Source organism: Microcaecilia unicolor, chromosome 1 (assembly GCF_901765095.1).
Source record: "Microcaecilia unicolor chromosome 1, aMicUni1.1, whole genome shotgun sequence".
Taxonomy (NCBI): domain Eukaryota; kingdom Metazoa; phylum Chordata; class Amphibia; order Gymnophiona; family Siphonopidae; genus Microcaecilia; species Microcaecilia unicolor.
In genome coordinates, this window is record NC_044031.1 from 10424128 (window position 1) to 10440823 (window position 16696).

At 39.4% G+C, this 16696-nt stretch overlaps 1 protein-coding gene across 1 annotated transcript in view; it reads right to left on the minus strand.

Annotated features, from left to right (window-relative positions):
• The window catches only part of LOC115460738 (zinc finger protein 718-like), a 29558-nt gene that overhangs the window by 9693 nt on the left and 3169 nt on the right, over positions 1 to 16696 (minus strand). Inside the window, exons 2-3 of the mRNA XM_030190493.1 lie at positions 6907 to 7033; positions 1533 to 1646 (exon numbers count right to left, since the gene is read on the minus strand). Coding sequence (XP_030046353.1) covers positions 1533 to 1646; positions 6907 to 7033 — 241 coding nt within the window. The remainder of the gene's footprint in view (positions 1 to 1532; positions 1647 to 6906; positions 7034 to 16696) is intronic.

The window sequence follows — 16696 nt, forward strand, 5'->3', positions numbered from 1 at the left end:
ATGTCTTTAACATTTACATTATCATAACACATGAACGTGTATAGACTGATTAATACATCTAGACAGTCCTCCTTTTTTATTCTAAGATATTCGTGCTTATTAATTAGCGATTATTCTGCTATTATCTATAGGATAAAACCTATATCAGGTATCATGTTGCACTGATACATTACAGACAATAGGATATACAAAATCAGCTGTACATTATAAGGTTAGTAACAAATGTATTTATTTGTTCATATATTACTTTCATTACATTTTTAATTTGGTATTTTAGGCAAATGGTATACATAAGTTCAAAAAGGCCTTTTTAAAAACATTTTTATTTAAGCAAGCAATCAGTTTGTAGATCTACAAGTTGATATTATTTATATTGATTCCTTCTACTTATATATCTTTATGGATACATGTATGATTGTTTATTTTGTTAACTAGATGTGTACACAATATTAGAAGTTGTTTAATATACAAAATAATACTTTTTTTGTTAAATTAGTGTGTTAACGTGTGTATGTTTTTAATTCTAATTGGCAAAATTTAATCATAACACCATTTTATGAATTTTTTTACTCATGTAATGGTTAAGTTATGTACTTTGTATATATATATATACTAGTAAAAAAGCCCCGTTTCTGATGCAAATGAAACGGGGGGCTAGCAATGTTTTCTTCTGTGTGCATGTGGGAGTGTGTGTGTCCCTGCCCTCTGGCCTCTCTCCCCTCCCCCCTCTGAGTCCTTCACTGTTACAGAGCCAGCGATTTGATTTCGTGCTCTGCTGTTTTCCTTCACTGACTGTGTTACAGAGAGGGCGGGGCAGACACTCATAGGGAAACCGGATATCTCGCCCCCTTCACACTTCCGGCTGGAGGCTTCATAGAACGTTGGTGTTGCTTTTTATATAGAGAGATATATATATATATATTTTTTTAACAGATGTGTTTTTGTGTGTTTAAAGTGCATATCATTTCAAGGGGCTTATTTGTATATTTTACATTAGAATATATATGTGATATTTTTTTCTATATATGTAATATTTCTTTGCAAAGAGATGTTTTAATAGTAATATTTATTTTCTAGACTCCTGAGGAAGGCGCTTTTTAGCGCCGAAACACAGCTGTCTCAAGTATTTTACTGTGTGACTTGGAATAAAGGTTTGATTTACAATACCACGTCTTCCCCGGTCTTGGAGGTGCCTTCTTTTCCTACTCTCTGCTGTTTGTTGTGTAAATATGATCTCAGCCAGGGTAGGAGTGGATAAACATGTCTTGCTGCAGTATGTCCAGCCCGTGTCACTCCTTGTGTGTGTGTGAGTAAGACTAACAAGTTAGTTAATTCTTCCATTAAAGGCCTGGTTGTTGGGGCCTGGATTGGCCACTGTCGGAGACGGAGTGCTGGGCTTGATGGACCTTTGGTCTTTTCCCAGCGTGGTGGTGCTTATGTACCCTGTAATACCTCCTCTTGCTCTGTACAGTAAGTTTATTCATTTGTATTCTGTAATACCTGCCCTTACTCTGCACAGTATTATTACTCACCTGTGTCTGAGTGAGTAACTTCTCTCTCTCTTGACTCATGGGGATCCCAGACATATGGCTCTTCCTCTTGTTTAATCCTTGATAATGTATCAGGACTGATCCTTTCATAGCCTGCTTCCAGGAATAAAAATAATACTAGCTGTATTTTCCTTATATTCACAAAACAATAGACAGCAGTAGTTCTCAAGGGAAAAGCATATGATGGATCTGTAATTGCTACCCATCAAAAAGCAGAGGGATCTGGGGGTTATTATACCTCGCTTTAAGTACTCTAGTAAAGGAACAGGTCACAAGTTTTTTATTATAAAAATGTCTATCACTTAAGAATCGGGGGGCTGTGATTGTTTGAAATTGGCACTACGAATTATAGGCGCAATCCATGCTCTATGTGCTTTGATCGATCCATAGCACTAGATGAATTATACTAATCCGGACTGAGCCATTGAAGAGAACTACACCACGGACTATAAGGGTGACTCCTGTCGTATATGCTCAAATGTTGATACTGCTTAACGTTAATACCGCTTGATGTTAAGACTGCTTAATGCGGACACTGCTTGAAATTACATTTACTCATTACTTAATTGCTCACATTGCTTGATGTTGAAACTGCCTAAAGCTGACACTGCTTGATGCTCATACAAAATTTCATTCACTAACACCCTCAGGCACAACCAAGCACCACGAATCATAGCCAACATGAATACCAACAAACTACTCATGATAATTTACTTCCTCCCCCTAATCTACCACGCATGGACTACTCCCAACTTAAACAACAATCTACCCACAATACACAAACCCTACAGACAATCCATTTACAACCTAACAGACCAAAAGAACAACCAACCAACCAAAAGGAAAAACAAATACATACGGAAAAAACCAACAGTAAGGGAAGAAAGGACACAACAAAACCAGATACCAAGAAAACAGACAATTAATAAAAATTAACACATCTATGTCCCAAACCGAACCTTACCGTCCAATCCAAATGGGGTACATAAACGCCAGATCAGCAGTAAATAAAACAGAGACTACAATAGACTGGATCACCGCAGACAATCTTGACCTCCTATTCATCACCGAAACCTGGATCCACGACCTTAAAGACCCCATAATCTTAGATCTATGCCCACCAGGATACAAAATCACCCACTGGACAAGAAACGGAAAAAGAGGAGGATGAATAGCCATAATATAGAAATCCGAGTTCACTATCACAACCACAGCCGAATCCATTCTACCACAACTCGAAATCGCCTCGGTAAGAATCAATCACCCAAACTTGCATGAACATCTAAACGCAGTCCTACTCTACAGACCGCCAGGAAACTGGCAAGATTCCCAAACACACTTTATGGACTTCGTCTCGAACACCTGTGTCTCTACCTCAAACCTTATCATAATAGGAGATATCAACCTGCACCTTGAAGATCTTAACTTAACAAGCACCCAAGAATTCAAAGAATTCCTACAACTATGGGATCTTCACACACCAAACACACAACCAACTCACACTAAAGGACACACACTAGACATCATCACACACAAATTCAACCCAGACTCAAACATTATACTAACAGATACAAGATGGACACCCGCACCGTGGTCAGACCACTATAAAGCATACATCTCCCTCCAATGGCGAACGAAAGGCACAATTAATATACAAGAATGCAAAACCTATACCACAAGAGGAAAAATAGACCCGGTAATATTCTGGCAACAGATATACCACAACGGATGGACAATAAAAGCAGACACAAACCAATTCCTCCTAGAATGGGACGATAGATGCAGATCAGTATTAGACAACATTGCCCCAATTCAAACCAGAACCTCACACAGGAAAAACTCAACACCATGGTTCAATGAAGAAATGAAAAAAATTAAAACACAAGTTAGAAGATTAGAATGGGCATGGAACAAAAAGAAAGACGACCCCACATTCAACGCCTGGAAACAACTTCAAAGAAAATACAAATACACCATAAGACAAACTAAAAGATTATTTTATAACTGAAATCGGACCAAACTACAAAGACACACATAAACTCTTCCAACTTGTGAACAAATTACTAGATATCACACCAATCACAAACAACAGCAAAGATACACCAGGAGCAGACAATCTCGTGAGATACTTCAATGAGAAAATCGTACAATTACGACTCAAAATACCAGTCAGCACCACCGATTATGCCGCACTCCTTGACTGTCTAGACCCAGACCCTGGTGTATATCCAGCAGACAGAACCTGGACCAACTTCGAGATATTATCGGAGGATCTCATCTCCCAAACGCTCAAAAGATTCGCAAAATCTCACTGCAAATTAGACATATGCCCAAACAATCTAATGACATCTGCTCCCCAACAATTTATAACAGACCTCACGAATCATGTGAATTATATGTTACAAATTGGACTCTTCCTGAAGGAGAAAGGAAACATTCTACTCACCCCCATACCCAAAGATGCAAAGAAGAGTGCTAAAGAACTAACCAACTACAGGCCAGTAGCATCCATTTCCTTAATAACCAAACTAACAGAAGGGATGGTAACCAAACAACTCACAAACTATTTAAACAAATTCTCAATACTACACAACTGACTCCCAGTCAGGATTCCGGGCTAACCACAGCACGGAAACGGTACTAGTTGCTCTCATGAATAAATGTAAACAAATGATTGCAACTGGCAAGAACATACTAATTCTACAATTTGATGTCTAGCACCTTCGATATGGTTGATCATGGAATACTACTACATATCCTCGAGTACTTCGGAATTGGAGGTAACGTTCTTAACTGGTTCAAGGGGCTCCTAACCACGCGATCATACCAAGTGACATCAAATTCGACCACTTCAGCTACATGGACACCCAAATACGGAGTCCCACAGGGTTCCCCCTCTCATCGACTTATTCAACTTAATGATGATACCCCTGGCCAAACAACTATCAAACCAAAACCTCAACCCATATATATACGCAGACAACGTAACGATCTACATCCCATTTAAACAAGATTTAAAGGAAATCTCCAACGACATCAACCAAAGCCCATGCATATATGGGCGGATGCATTTCAGCTGAAACTCAATGCAGAAAAAAACCCAATGCCTAATACTCACCTCGCAACATAACATGAACAAATTCACCACCATCAACACACCAAAACTGAATCTTCCAATCTCTGATACCCTAAAAATTCTTGGAGTTACAATTGATCGACACCTAACACTTGAGAATCACGCGAAAAATACAACCAAGAAGATGTTCCACTCAATGTGGAAATTAAAAAAGGTTAAGACCTTTCTTCCCAAGGACCGTCTTCCGCAACCTGGTACAATCAATGGTACTAAGTCATCTAGACTACTGCAACGCACTCTACGCTGGTTGCAAAGAGCAAATAATCAAGAAACTTCAGACAGCTCAGAACACAGCAGCCAGACTCATATTCGGTAAAACAAAATATGAAAGTGCTAAACCTCTACGTGAAAAGCTACACTGGCTCCCACTTAAAGAACGCATCACGTTCAAAATATGCCCCCTAGTTCACAAAATCATTCACGGAGACGCCCCAGCCTATATGTCAGACCTGATACACTTACCACCCAGGAATGCTAAAAAAATCATCCCGCACATTCCTTAATCTTCATTTCCCTAACTGTAAAGGTGTAAAATACAAACTAAGGCATGCGTCAACCTTCTCTTACCTGAGCATACAATTCTGGAACGCGCTTCCGAGCAACTTAAAAACGATCTAGGAACTAACTAACTTCCGCAAACTACTGAAGACCCATCTCTTTAAAAAGGCATACCACAAAGATCAATAAATGGAGGAGTGGCCTAGTGGTTAGGGTGGTGGACTTTGGTCCTGGGGAACTGAGGAACTGAGCTCGATTCCCACTTCAGGCACAGGCAGCTCCTTGTGACTCTGGGCAAGTCACTTAATCCTCCATTGCCCCATGTAAGCCACATTGAGCCTGCCATGAGTGGGAAAGCGCGGGGTACAAATGTAACAAAAATAAAATAAATAAATGTGAACTCCTTCACATATATCCAGAACTGTCTTACAATATTTGCTTGTTAAAATACTATCATGTTTTTATTATCATGTTACCCCAAATCCTTCTGCAATACCAAATGTATGTTTTCTCATGTTGTCACCATTCATGATGTATTGTAAGCCACATTGAGCCTGCAAAGAGGTGGGAAAATGTGGGATACAAATGCAATAAATAAATTATAAAATCCCTTAATATAAAGAACTATTTTGGGAGACCCTAGTGAGTTGTCTTAAAGTGTGACCGCTTAGCCCTTCAGCTCCCTCTCCCCTCAAATTCAAATCAACATTTTTACATTCTCGTCCCTGCTGTTACAGTATAAAATCATACGAAAACTGAAGAGGAGAAACACCTGCTGATGAAAGGAGAGGTTTAGTGCGGGCAAAGGCTCATATCTCACTTCCCCCACGGACACTCCTGATGCCGGGTAAGACACGGATATCAATTCTGTAATTATGCGCCTACGGTTACGTACCCCTGGCACAACTAAATAGAGATAATTTGCACTTACTCACATAGGCACCCTAAGCACTCTTCTATAAATGTGCATATAAATAGTATACGTATAATTGCAAAGGGGCATTACATATGGTCAGAGCATGGGCGGGGCTCCAAGCTATGTGTGTAACTTACATGTGCAGTCATATTTAGACACCTGCTAGGTCTATGGCTGGTCTAAATGTAGCTGCCTATACATTAAGGCCTCCAAACAGCTGCTGGTGTGGAGGATAACAACTTACTGGGAAACACAGATGTTTCATACCCAATACTGTGGAAGACCCGCTCTATGAATGTTGAAAAGAGCAGGAACAAAGACTGATCCTTGTCATGATCTGGTACACTCCTCTTTAGTTAACAAATGAAATCAGCAATTAATGATGATTTCTTGTATTACTCTTATCATGTGTTGATCCTGGAGACATTTCTGCAGCTTCACAGTGTCAAAAGCTGAGGAAATAATCAATGAACACAGCACCACACTTTTGATTGGTCTCAGCAGTTACTTTAACACACTCTGTTACATCCAAGTACTGAGTATTTATGATGCTCTGAACCTTTTTTCAGTTTTGATACAAGAACTAGAGGAAAATCCCTCTCTGATTGGAAGAGGAGGAAACTTATAGGACACCCAGGAAGGTCTTAAGATAAGTGTGAGGATCAGGACTGAGGCACCCTAAGACAATCAGCAGAGCAAAGATACATTCTGATCAGACTAAAAAGTGCAGAAGGTACACAAAAAGTGCCAAATTTCTATTAAATCAGACGTTGTTCTTAAGAAAATGCAGACAAAGCAATTCTTACCTAGGGAGATCAGGATCTCATAATTCTCCTTCATCACCTCCCTGTAAAGCTCCTTCTGCCCTTCATCTAAATACTCCCACTCCTCCTGGGAGAAAGAGACAGCGATATCCTCAAATGTCACCGGCATCTGAAACACAAATCAGAAACACACTCAGGGAAACATGGGGGTGCTTTTCAGCTACCTTTATTCATCTAACATTTTGGGAATGATTTTAGAATGTAGGTGCCCTGTGCAGGTGTAAGACACCCAATTGCATGTGTAAATCAGCAAACAAGGATAAGCAGCCGTTTTAGGAAAGGCAGCTACTTCTACATGGAAGTGGAAGCACAGGGATATTTTAGAGAGACATGTTCTAGGTGTGGTTTGGTTGATCCTTCACAGTACATGAGTATTTTATATTATATAATGGCAATACATGTATACTGTAGAAATTTCCCACATCAGCATTTATACCTACATGTCACCCTGAGAGATGCTGCTATTTTTTTGAATGTGTACTTTTGGAAAATACATTTTATTTTCACTGTGCTATATAGATCGACAAATCTGTATATGTAAAACTGTAGTATTATTTTTTATAAGACTCAGTAAACACTCCTGGAGGTACAACGATCTAGTCAGGTTTTCAAGAGAGAAATAGTAACATAGTAGATGACGGCAGAAAAAGAACTACACGGTCCATCCAGTCTGCCCAACAAGATAACTCATATTTGCTGCTTTTTGTCGATGGAATGAAGGCCTCTTATTTCAAATCGATCTCATATACAGTGGTGGAAATAAGTATTTGATCCCTTGCTGATTTTGTAAGTTTGCCCACTGACAAAGACATGAGCAGCCCATAATTGAAGGGTAGGTTATTGGTAACAGTGAGAGATAGCACATCACAAATTAAATCCGGAAAATCACATTGTGGAAAGTATATGAATTTATTTGCATTCTGCAGAGGGAATTAAGTATTTAATCCCTCTGGCAAACAAGACCTAATACTTGGTGGCAAAACCCTTGTTGGCAAGCACAGCGGTCAGACGTCTTCTGTAGTTGATGATGAGGTTTGCACACATGTCAGGAGGAATTTTGGTCCACTCCTCTTTGCAGATCATCTCTAAATCATTTTCTGGGCTGTCGCTTGGCAACTCGCAGCTTCAGCTCCCTCCATAAGTTTTCAATGGGATTAAGGTCTGGTGACTGGCTAGGCCACTCCATGACCCTAATGTGCTTCTTCCTGAGCCACTCCTTTGTTGCCTTGGCTGTATGTTTTGGGTCATTGTCGTGCTGGAAGACCCAGCCACGACCCATTTTTAAGGCCCTGGCGGAGGGAAGGAGGTTGTCACTCAGAATTGTACGGTACATGGCCCCATCCATTCTCCCATTGATGCGGTGAAGTAGTCCTGTGCCCTTAGCAGAGAAACACCCCCAAAACATAACATTTCCACCTCCATGCTTGACAGTGGGGACGGTGTTCTTTAGGTCATAGGCAGCATTTCTCTTCCTCCAAACACGGCGAGTTGAGTTCATGCCAAAGAGCTCAATTTTTGTCTCATCTGACCACAGCACCTTCTCCCAATCACTCTCGGCATCATCCAGGTGTTCACTGGCAAACTTCAGACGGGCCGTCACATGTGCCTTCCGGAGCAGGGGGACCTTGCGGGCACTGCAGGATTGCAATCCGTTATGTCGTAATGTGTTACCAATGGTTTTCGTGGTGACAGTGGTCCCAGCTGCCTTGAGATCATTGACAAGTTCCCCCCTTGTAGTTGTAGGCTGATTTCTAACCTTCCTCATGATCAAGGATACCCCACGAGGTGAGATTTTGCGTGGAGCCCCAGATCTTTGTCGATTGACAGTCATTTTGTACTTCTTCCATTTTCTTACTATGGCACCAACAGTTGTCTCCTTCTCGCCCAGCGTCTTACTGATGGTTTTGTAGCCCATTCCAGCCTTGTGCAGGTGTATGATCTTGTCCCTGACATCCTTAGACAGCTCCTTGCTCTTGGCCATTTTGTAGAGGTTAGAGTCTGACTGATTCACTGAGTCTGTGGACAGGTGTCTTTCATACAGGTGACCATTGCCGACAGCTGTCTGTCATGCAGGTAACGAGTTGATTTGGAGCATCTACCTGGCCTGTAGGGGCCAGATCTCTTACTGGTTGGTGGGGGATCAAATACTTATTTCCCTCTGCAGAATGCAAATAAATTCATATACTTTCCACAATGTGATTTTCCGGATTTAATTTGTGATGTGCTATCTCTCACTGTTACCAATAACCTACCCTTCAATTATGGGCTGCTCATGTCTTTGTCAGTGGGCAAACTTACAAAATCAGCAAGGGATCAAATACTTATTTCCACCACTGTATATGCATTCTGGAAATCCTGAAAACCTGACCCATCTGGAATCCCAAAGAGAAGATGCCACTCTCAAAGAGAAGCAAGACTCCATGCAGAATCTCAAAGATTAGTAACATTCTATGCAGAACCTCAAAGAAGAGAAAGATTCTAAGTAGAAACTCCAAGGGACGCAAGATTCTACGTAGAGTAGCAAGATGCCACGTAGAATCTCAAAATTTAGTCAGATTCTATGTAGAATCTCCAAGAGAAGCAAGATTCTACGCAGAGTAGCAAGATGCCATGCAGAATCCCAAAGATCAGTAAGATTGTATGAAGAATCTCCAAGAGAAGCAAGATTCTACGTGGAGTATCAAGATGAGATGCAGAATCTCAAAGATTAGTAAGATTCTATGTAGAATCTCTATTCTACGTAGAGTAGCAAGAAGCGATGCAGAATCTCAGAGATTAGTAAGATTGTATGTAGAATCTCCAAGAAAAGCAAGATTATACGTAGAGTAACAAGCTGAGATGCAGAATCTAAAAGATTAGTAAGATTCTATGAAGAATCTCCAAGATAAGCAAGATTCTACGCAGAGTAGGAATATGCCATGCAGAATCTCAAAGATTAGTAAGATTCTATGTAGAATCTCTATTCTACGTAGAGTAGCAAGACGCGATGCAGAATCTCAGAGATTAGTAACGTTCTATGCAGAACCTCAATAAGAACAATTCTATTCAGAATGTACATGAGAAGCAAGACTCCATTCAGAATCTCAAAATTATTAAGATTCTATTTAGAACCTCAAAAAAGAGAAAGATTCTAAGTAGAAACTCAAAGGGAAGCAAAATTCTACGTAGAGTAACAAGATGCCATGCAGAATCTCAAAGATTAGTAAGATTCTATGAAGAATCTCCAAGATAAGCAAAATTCTATGTAGAGTAGCAAGATGCCATGCAGAATCTCAAAGATAAGTAAGATTGTATGTAGAATCTCAAAGAATAGAAAGATTCTAAGTAGAAACTCCAAGGGAAGCACGATTCTACGAAGAGTAACAAGACGCCATGCAGAATCTCAAAGATTAGTAAGATTCTATGTAGAATCTCTATTCTACATAGAGTAGCAAGACGCGATGCAGAATCTCAGAGATTAGTGAGATTGTATGTAGAATCTCCAAGAAAAGCAAGATTATACGTAGAGTAGCAAGCTGAGATGCAGAATCTAAAAGATTAGTAAGATTCTATGAAGAATCTCCAAGATAAGCAAGATTCTACGTAGAGTAGCAAGTTGCCATGGAGAATCTGAAAGATTAGTAAGATTCTATGTAGAATCTCTAAGAGAAACTAGATTCTACGTAGAGTAGCAAGATGCCCTGCAGAATGTCAAACATTAGAGAGATTATATGTAGAATCTCCAAGAGAAGCAAAATTCTACGTAGAGTAGCAAGATGCCATGCAGAATCTCAGAGATTAGTAACATTCTATGCAGAACCTCAATAAGAGAACAATTCTATTCAGAATGTACATGAGAAGCAAGACTCCAATCAGAATCTCAAAATTATTAAGATTCTATTTAGAACCTCAAAGAAGAGAAAGATTCTAAGTAGAAACTTCAAGGGAAGCAAGATTCTACGTAGAGTAGCAAGCTGAGATGCAGAATCTAAAAGATTAGTAAGTAAGAGTCTATGAAGAATCTCCAAGATAAGCAAGATTCTACGCAGAGTAGTAATATGCCATGCAGAATCTCAATGATTAGTAAGATTCTATGAAGAATCTCCAAGATAAGCAAGATTCTACGCAGAGTAGTAATATGCCATGCAGAATCTCAATGATTAGTAAGATTCTATGAAGAATCTCCAAGATAAGCAAGATTCTACGCAGAGTAGTAATATGCCATGCAGAATCTCAAAGATTAGTAAGATTCTATGTAGAATCTCTAAGAGAAACTAGATTCTACGTAGAGTAGCAAGATGCCCTGCAGAATCTCAAAGATTAGTGAGATTATATGTAGAATCTCCAAGAGAAGCAAAATTCTACGTAGAGTAGCAAGATGCCATGCAGAATCTCAAAGATAAGTGAGATTATATGTAGAATCTCCAAGAGAAGCAAAATTCTACGTAGAGTAGCAAGATGCCATGCAGAATCTCAAAGATAAGTAAGATTCTATGTAGAATCTCAATAAGAGAACAATTCTATTCAGAATGTACATGAGAAGCAAGACTCCATTCAGAATCTCAAAATTATTAAGATTCTATTTAGAACCTCAAAGAAGAGAAAGATTCTAAGTAGAAACTCCAAGGGAAGCAAGATTCTACGTAGAGTAACAAGATGCCGTGCAGAATCTCAAAGATTAGTAAGTAAGAGTCTATGAAGAATCTCCAAGAGAAGCAAGATTCTACATAGAGTAGCAAGATGCCCTGCAGAATCTCAAAGATTAGTGAGATTCTATGTAGAATCTCCAAGAGAAGCAAGATTCTACGTAGCAAGATGCCATGCAGAATCTCAAAGATTAGTAAGATTCTATGTAGAATCTCCAAGAGAAGCAAGATTCTACGTAGAGTAGGAAGATGCCATGCAGAATCCCAAAGATTAGTAAGATTCTATGTAGAATCTCTATTCTACGTAGAGAAGCAAGACGCGATGCAGAATCTCAGAGATTAGTAAGATTGTATGTAGAATCTCCCAGAAAAGCAAGATTATACGTAGAGTAGCAAGCTGAGATGCAGACTCTAAAAGATTAGTAAGATTCTATGAAAAATCTCCAAGATAAGCAAGATTCTACGCAGAGTAGGAATATGCCATGCAGAATCTCAAAGATTAGTAAGATTCTATGTAGAATCTCTATTCTACGTAGAGTAGCAAGACGCGATGAAGAATCTCAGAGATTAGTAACATTCTATGCAGAACCTCAATAAGAGAACAATTCTATTCAGAATGTACATGAGAAGCAAGACTCCATTCAGAATCTCAACATTATTAAGATTCTATTTAGAACCTCAAAGAAGAGAAAGATTCTAAGTAGAAACTCAAAGGGAAGCAAAATTCTACGTAGAAACTCAAAGGGAAGCAAAATTCTACGTAGAGTAACAAGATGCCATGCAGAATCTCAAAGATTAGTAAGATTCTATGAAGAATCTCCAAGATAAGCAAAATTCTACGTAGAGTAGCAAGATGCCATGCAGAATCTCAAAGATAAGTAAGATTGTATGTAGAATCTCCAAGAGAAGCAAGATTCTACGTAGAGTAGGAAGATGCCATGCAGAATCCCAAAGATTAGTAAGATTCTATGTAGAATCTCTATTCTACGTAGAGAAGCAAGACGCGATGCAGAATCTCAGAGATTAGTAAGATTGTATGTAGAATCTCCAAGAAAAGCAAGATTCTACGTAGAGTAGCAAGTTGCCATGCAGAATCTCAAAGATTAGTAAGATTCTATGTAGAATCTCTAAAAGAAACTAGATTCTATGTAGAGTAGCAAGATGTCCTGTAGAATCTCAAAGATTAGTGAGATTCTATGTAGAATCTCCAAGAGAAGCAAGATGCCATGCAGAATCCCAAAGAGTAGTGTGCAAAGTAAATACAATTTAAGAAATAGAATACATAGAGGGGCATAATCGAACGTGAACGCCCATCTCCATGGGCGTCTATCTCCGAGGACGGATACGTGAAGGGGCGGGACAGACAGTATTTTCGAAAAAGATGGGCGTCCATCTTTTGTTTCGATAGTATGGTTGGTGCCGGGCAAATGCACTGGATTTGGGCGGATTTGAGCTGGCCGGAATTGTTTTTCAGCGATAATGGAAACCGAAGGCGCCCAGCTCAAAAACGAATAACTCGAAGGCATTTGGTCGTGGGAGGGGCCAGGATTCGTAGTGCACTGGTCCCATTAACTGAATGGAAAAAGCCCTTCCCTTACTAATCTGGAAAGGAACGGGCATGCATGAAGGAAACTGAATGCAAATGAGCTGCTATTAGCTCATTTGCACATGATTTCCTTCCTAAGGAGGGTGCCCAAACTGCCCAGATGACCACCGGAGGGAATCGGGGATGACCTCCCCTGACTTCCCCAGTGGTGATTAACCACCTCCCACCCCGAAAAAAAAAACAAACAATGTTGACGACGTCCTTCCCCGCAACGGCAGTTGAGAATGTCCAAAATGCTTCCAACACCCTCTTTATTTATTTGGATTGTGGATCACAAGTAGCAGCAGTGGGATTTGAACCAGCCACCTCTGGATTGCCAGACCAGTGCTCTAACCACTAGGCCAGTCTGCCACTCCTCCACTCCACTTCCTTGAAATTTGGTTGTCCCTGTAGGGGGGCAGTTCAGGATGTCCAAAATGTTTGAAACAAGGACGTCCATGCCTTTGTTATGCCTCTGCTGACACACACATACCTCCAAAAAGACCGCTCTGGCAAAAAATTAACTAGTTGGTGCTTATTTGAAAAAAATGGAGAAAAAAGCCCTCAGAAACCGTAGGCCAATCGCCTAAAGGTTTTGAGCGTGGTTAGAGATGATCTTACATCGGCTTATAACACACGCTACAGTTCGATCATTGGGCCAAAAAACTCCATTTTGAAAAGGGGCTCAAAAGTATTTTTAATCGCCTCAAAATATGTAATTAATAAACAAAATGAATTTCTTTCAATTGATTCATAAATAGAATAATAATTCTCAGCATATTCCAAAGCACTCCGTTCCTGAAGAAGACACGTTTCTAGGCGAAACGGGTTCCCGTAGAACGGACAGTGATGAGTGCCTGGTTCCAACACATTTAAAAGCTAAGTGTTACTTTTTCTGATATGCTGTTGCTTTGAAAGATTTAGAACTTATTGAAAAAATTCATTCTATTTATGAATCAATTGAAAGAAATTCATTTTGTTTATTAATTACATATTTTGAGGCGATTAAAAATACTTTTGAGCCCCTTTTCAAAATGGAGTTTTTTGGCCCAATGATCGAACTGTAGCGTGTGTTATAAGCCGATGTAAGATCATCTCTAACCACGCTCAAAACCTTTAGGCGATTGGCCTACGGTTTCTGAGGGCTTTTTTCTCCATTTTTTTCAAATAAGCACCAACTAGTTAATTTTTTGCCAGAGCGGTCTTTTTGGTATTAGGTTACTCTCTTTGCTCTAGCACACTGTTCAGTTGGATTGTATTTGCATAGATTCTAGCAGTATGTCACAGAATCCATGGTCTTCTGGCTTTAGCTTTTCCAATGATCGAGCAAAGGATTTACTTAGTCTCCCTTCAGAATTTGCCACCGATACATCCGCTTCAACCACTGAGAATGGTTGGAATGATATTACTCTAAAATATAAAAACATCATTAAAATCGAATTGAACAGCGGTCTATTAATTGAATACTGCAAGAGAGAAAAGATCCCTCGTGGTCTACGCATTAACAAAGCTCCTCAGTGTTATACGGAGGACAGTGACTTTGTTGATAAATGGAATGGTATACTTAATAAGTGTTCACTTGATTTGATGTTATTAATAATTGAAAAAAGCCAAATCAATCTGAACAATCTCAAAGCCGAATTGGACAATGACTTGGTCAAAATTAAGAACAATATCACACCAGTTGATTTTGACAAACAACATCTTCTCCTCAAGGAAAATATAGACAAATTCCGAGATAATGTTAAAAAATCAAAATTGGAAAAATTAACCAGGGATGAAAAAGACTACTCTACAAATAATGTTTACCCCTGGATGAGAACAGAAGTAGAAACAATTACAGACAAAAAATCTATTATGCCTTATGAATCATCTTCGTCTTTGAGCAGTGCCGGTGAATCCTCTGACACCAATAAAAAAGTTTTTTTAGGGAACAGATTTCAACGCAGGGGAAGAGGAGGCAGAAGAGGTTACATAGGCCAGCGGAACAGACCATGGACAAGGTCTCAAAAATAGAACCGGTGGTTATTAATTTATCAAATAGAGACCTTACTTTAACAGAACAATCAGTCCTGCTTAAAAGTTTCTCTTTTGTTCCGTCCACTCACTTCAATGATTTTCAATTTCATATTGATTTGGAAAAGTTTATCAGAAAATTAGAGCTTAAACTTTTCTTTCAAAACTATGAGGACACATATGATAAGACCATTGTTAAACCTAAGTCCACCTGGAAACCCTGTGCTCCACAGGCTCCAGCACTACAGACGTTTAAAAGCATGATCCTCAAAGATTTAGAGGATTTAAAAGCGGAAAGAGGTGCTCTACATCAAAAAAATTATAACATCACCAGAGATGAAATGAATGCATTGAAGGACCTCAGAAATGATGATAAGATCATCATAAAAAAGGCAGATAAGGGCGGAGCGATCGTTCTTCAAAACCGGAGTGACTATATTGATGAAGGACTTAGACAACTGAATGATACCAGATATTACAAAAGATTGCCTTTAAATCCAACTAAGAGATTACAGTCGCTCATCAATAGAATCACCAACAAAGCACTTAATGAAGGCTTCATTACTCCGAAGGATAAAAAATTCTTATGCTGCCAACATCCTATTATTCCAACAATGTACAAACGATTGATCAATCCTCCAGGCAGACCTATTTTGTCCGGTAGAAATTCCATTCTAGAACCATTGTCAACCTTTATCGACACTTTTTTAAGAACAGAAGTACCAAAATATCCATCGTATATCAGGGACACAACTCATTTCCTTTGCAAACTCCAGGAGGTGGACTTTGTCTCTGAGAATGTCCTGATGGTCACCCTGGATGTGTGTTCCTTATACACTACCATACCTCAAAATGAGGCACTTGATACCATCAAACTAACACTGGATAAAAGAGTTAGACCGCACGCTATACCCACTGAATTTTTATTAACACTGGCAGGGATAGCGATGAAGGAAAATCATTTCTTGTTCCTTGACAAGATGTACCTACAAACCAGTGGGGTAGCGATGGGGGCTACTTTTGCCCCATCAATAGCAAATCTCTATATGTCCAATTTTGAATCAACATGGATTGCCTGTTCCCCATTTCACCACGCCATTCTACACTGGTGGAGGTATATAGATGATTATGCTTTGGGGGGGTTCAGAGTTAGATCTTCAGCGGTTCATGCATTGGCTGAACAGCTGTCACCAGGACATACAATTTACTGAACAGCACTCATATGATTGCATTCATTATTTAGATGTGGAGATCAACATTGTTTCCAATAAATTTGTCACCAAAGTATTTAAGAAAAGTACGGATTGAAACACATTTCTTCAAAACTCAAGCTGTCATCCCAAACACCTTAAAAATAGCCTTCCTTTTTCCCAAATGCTAAGGCTAAGACGCATCTGTTCTGACTCGAATATGTTCAAAACTCAGGTGGAAGAATTAATGTCAAATTTATTGAAGAGGGGTTACTCCAAGTCTGTCCTTAAAAAGGCATATCGCAGGGCTAAGTGCAATGATAGGGATTTACTTCTGAGAAGTACATCAAAATATC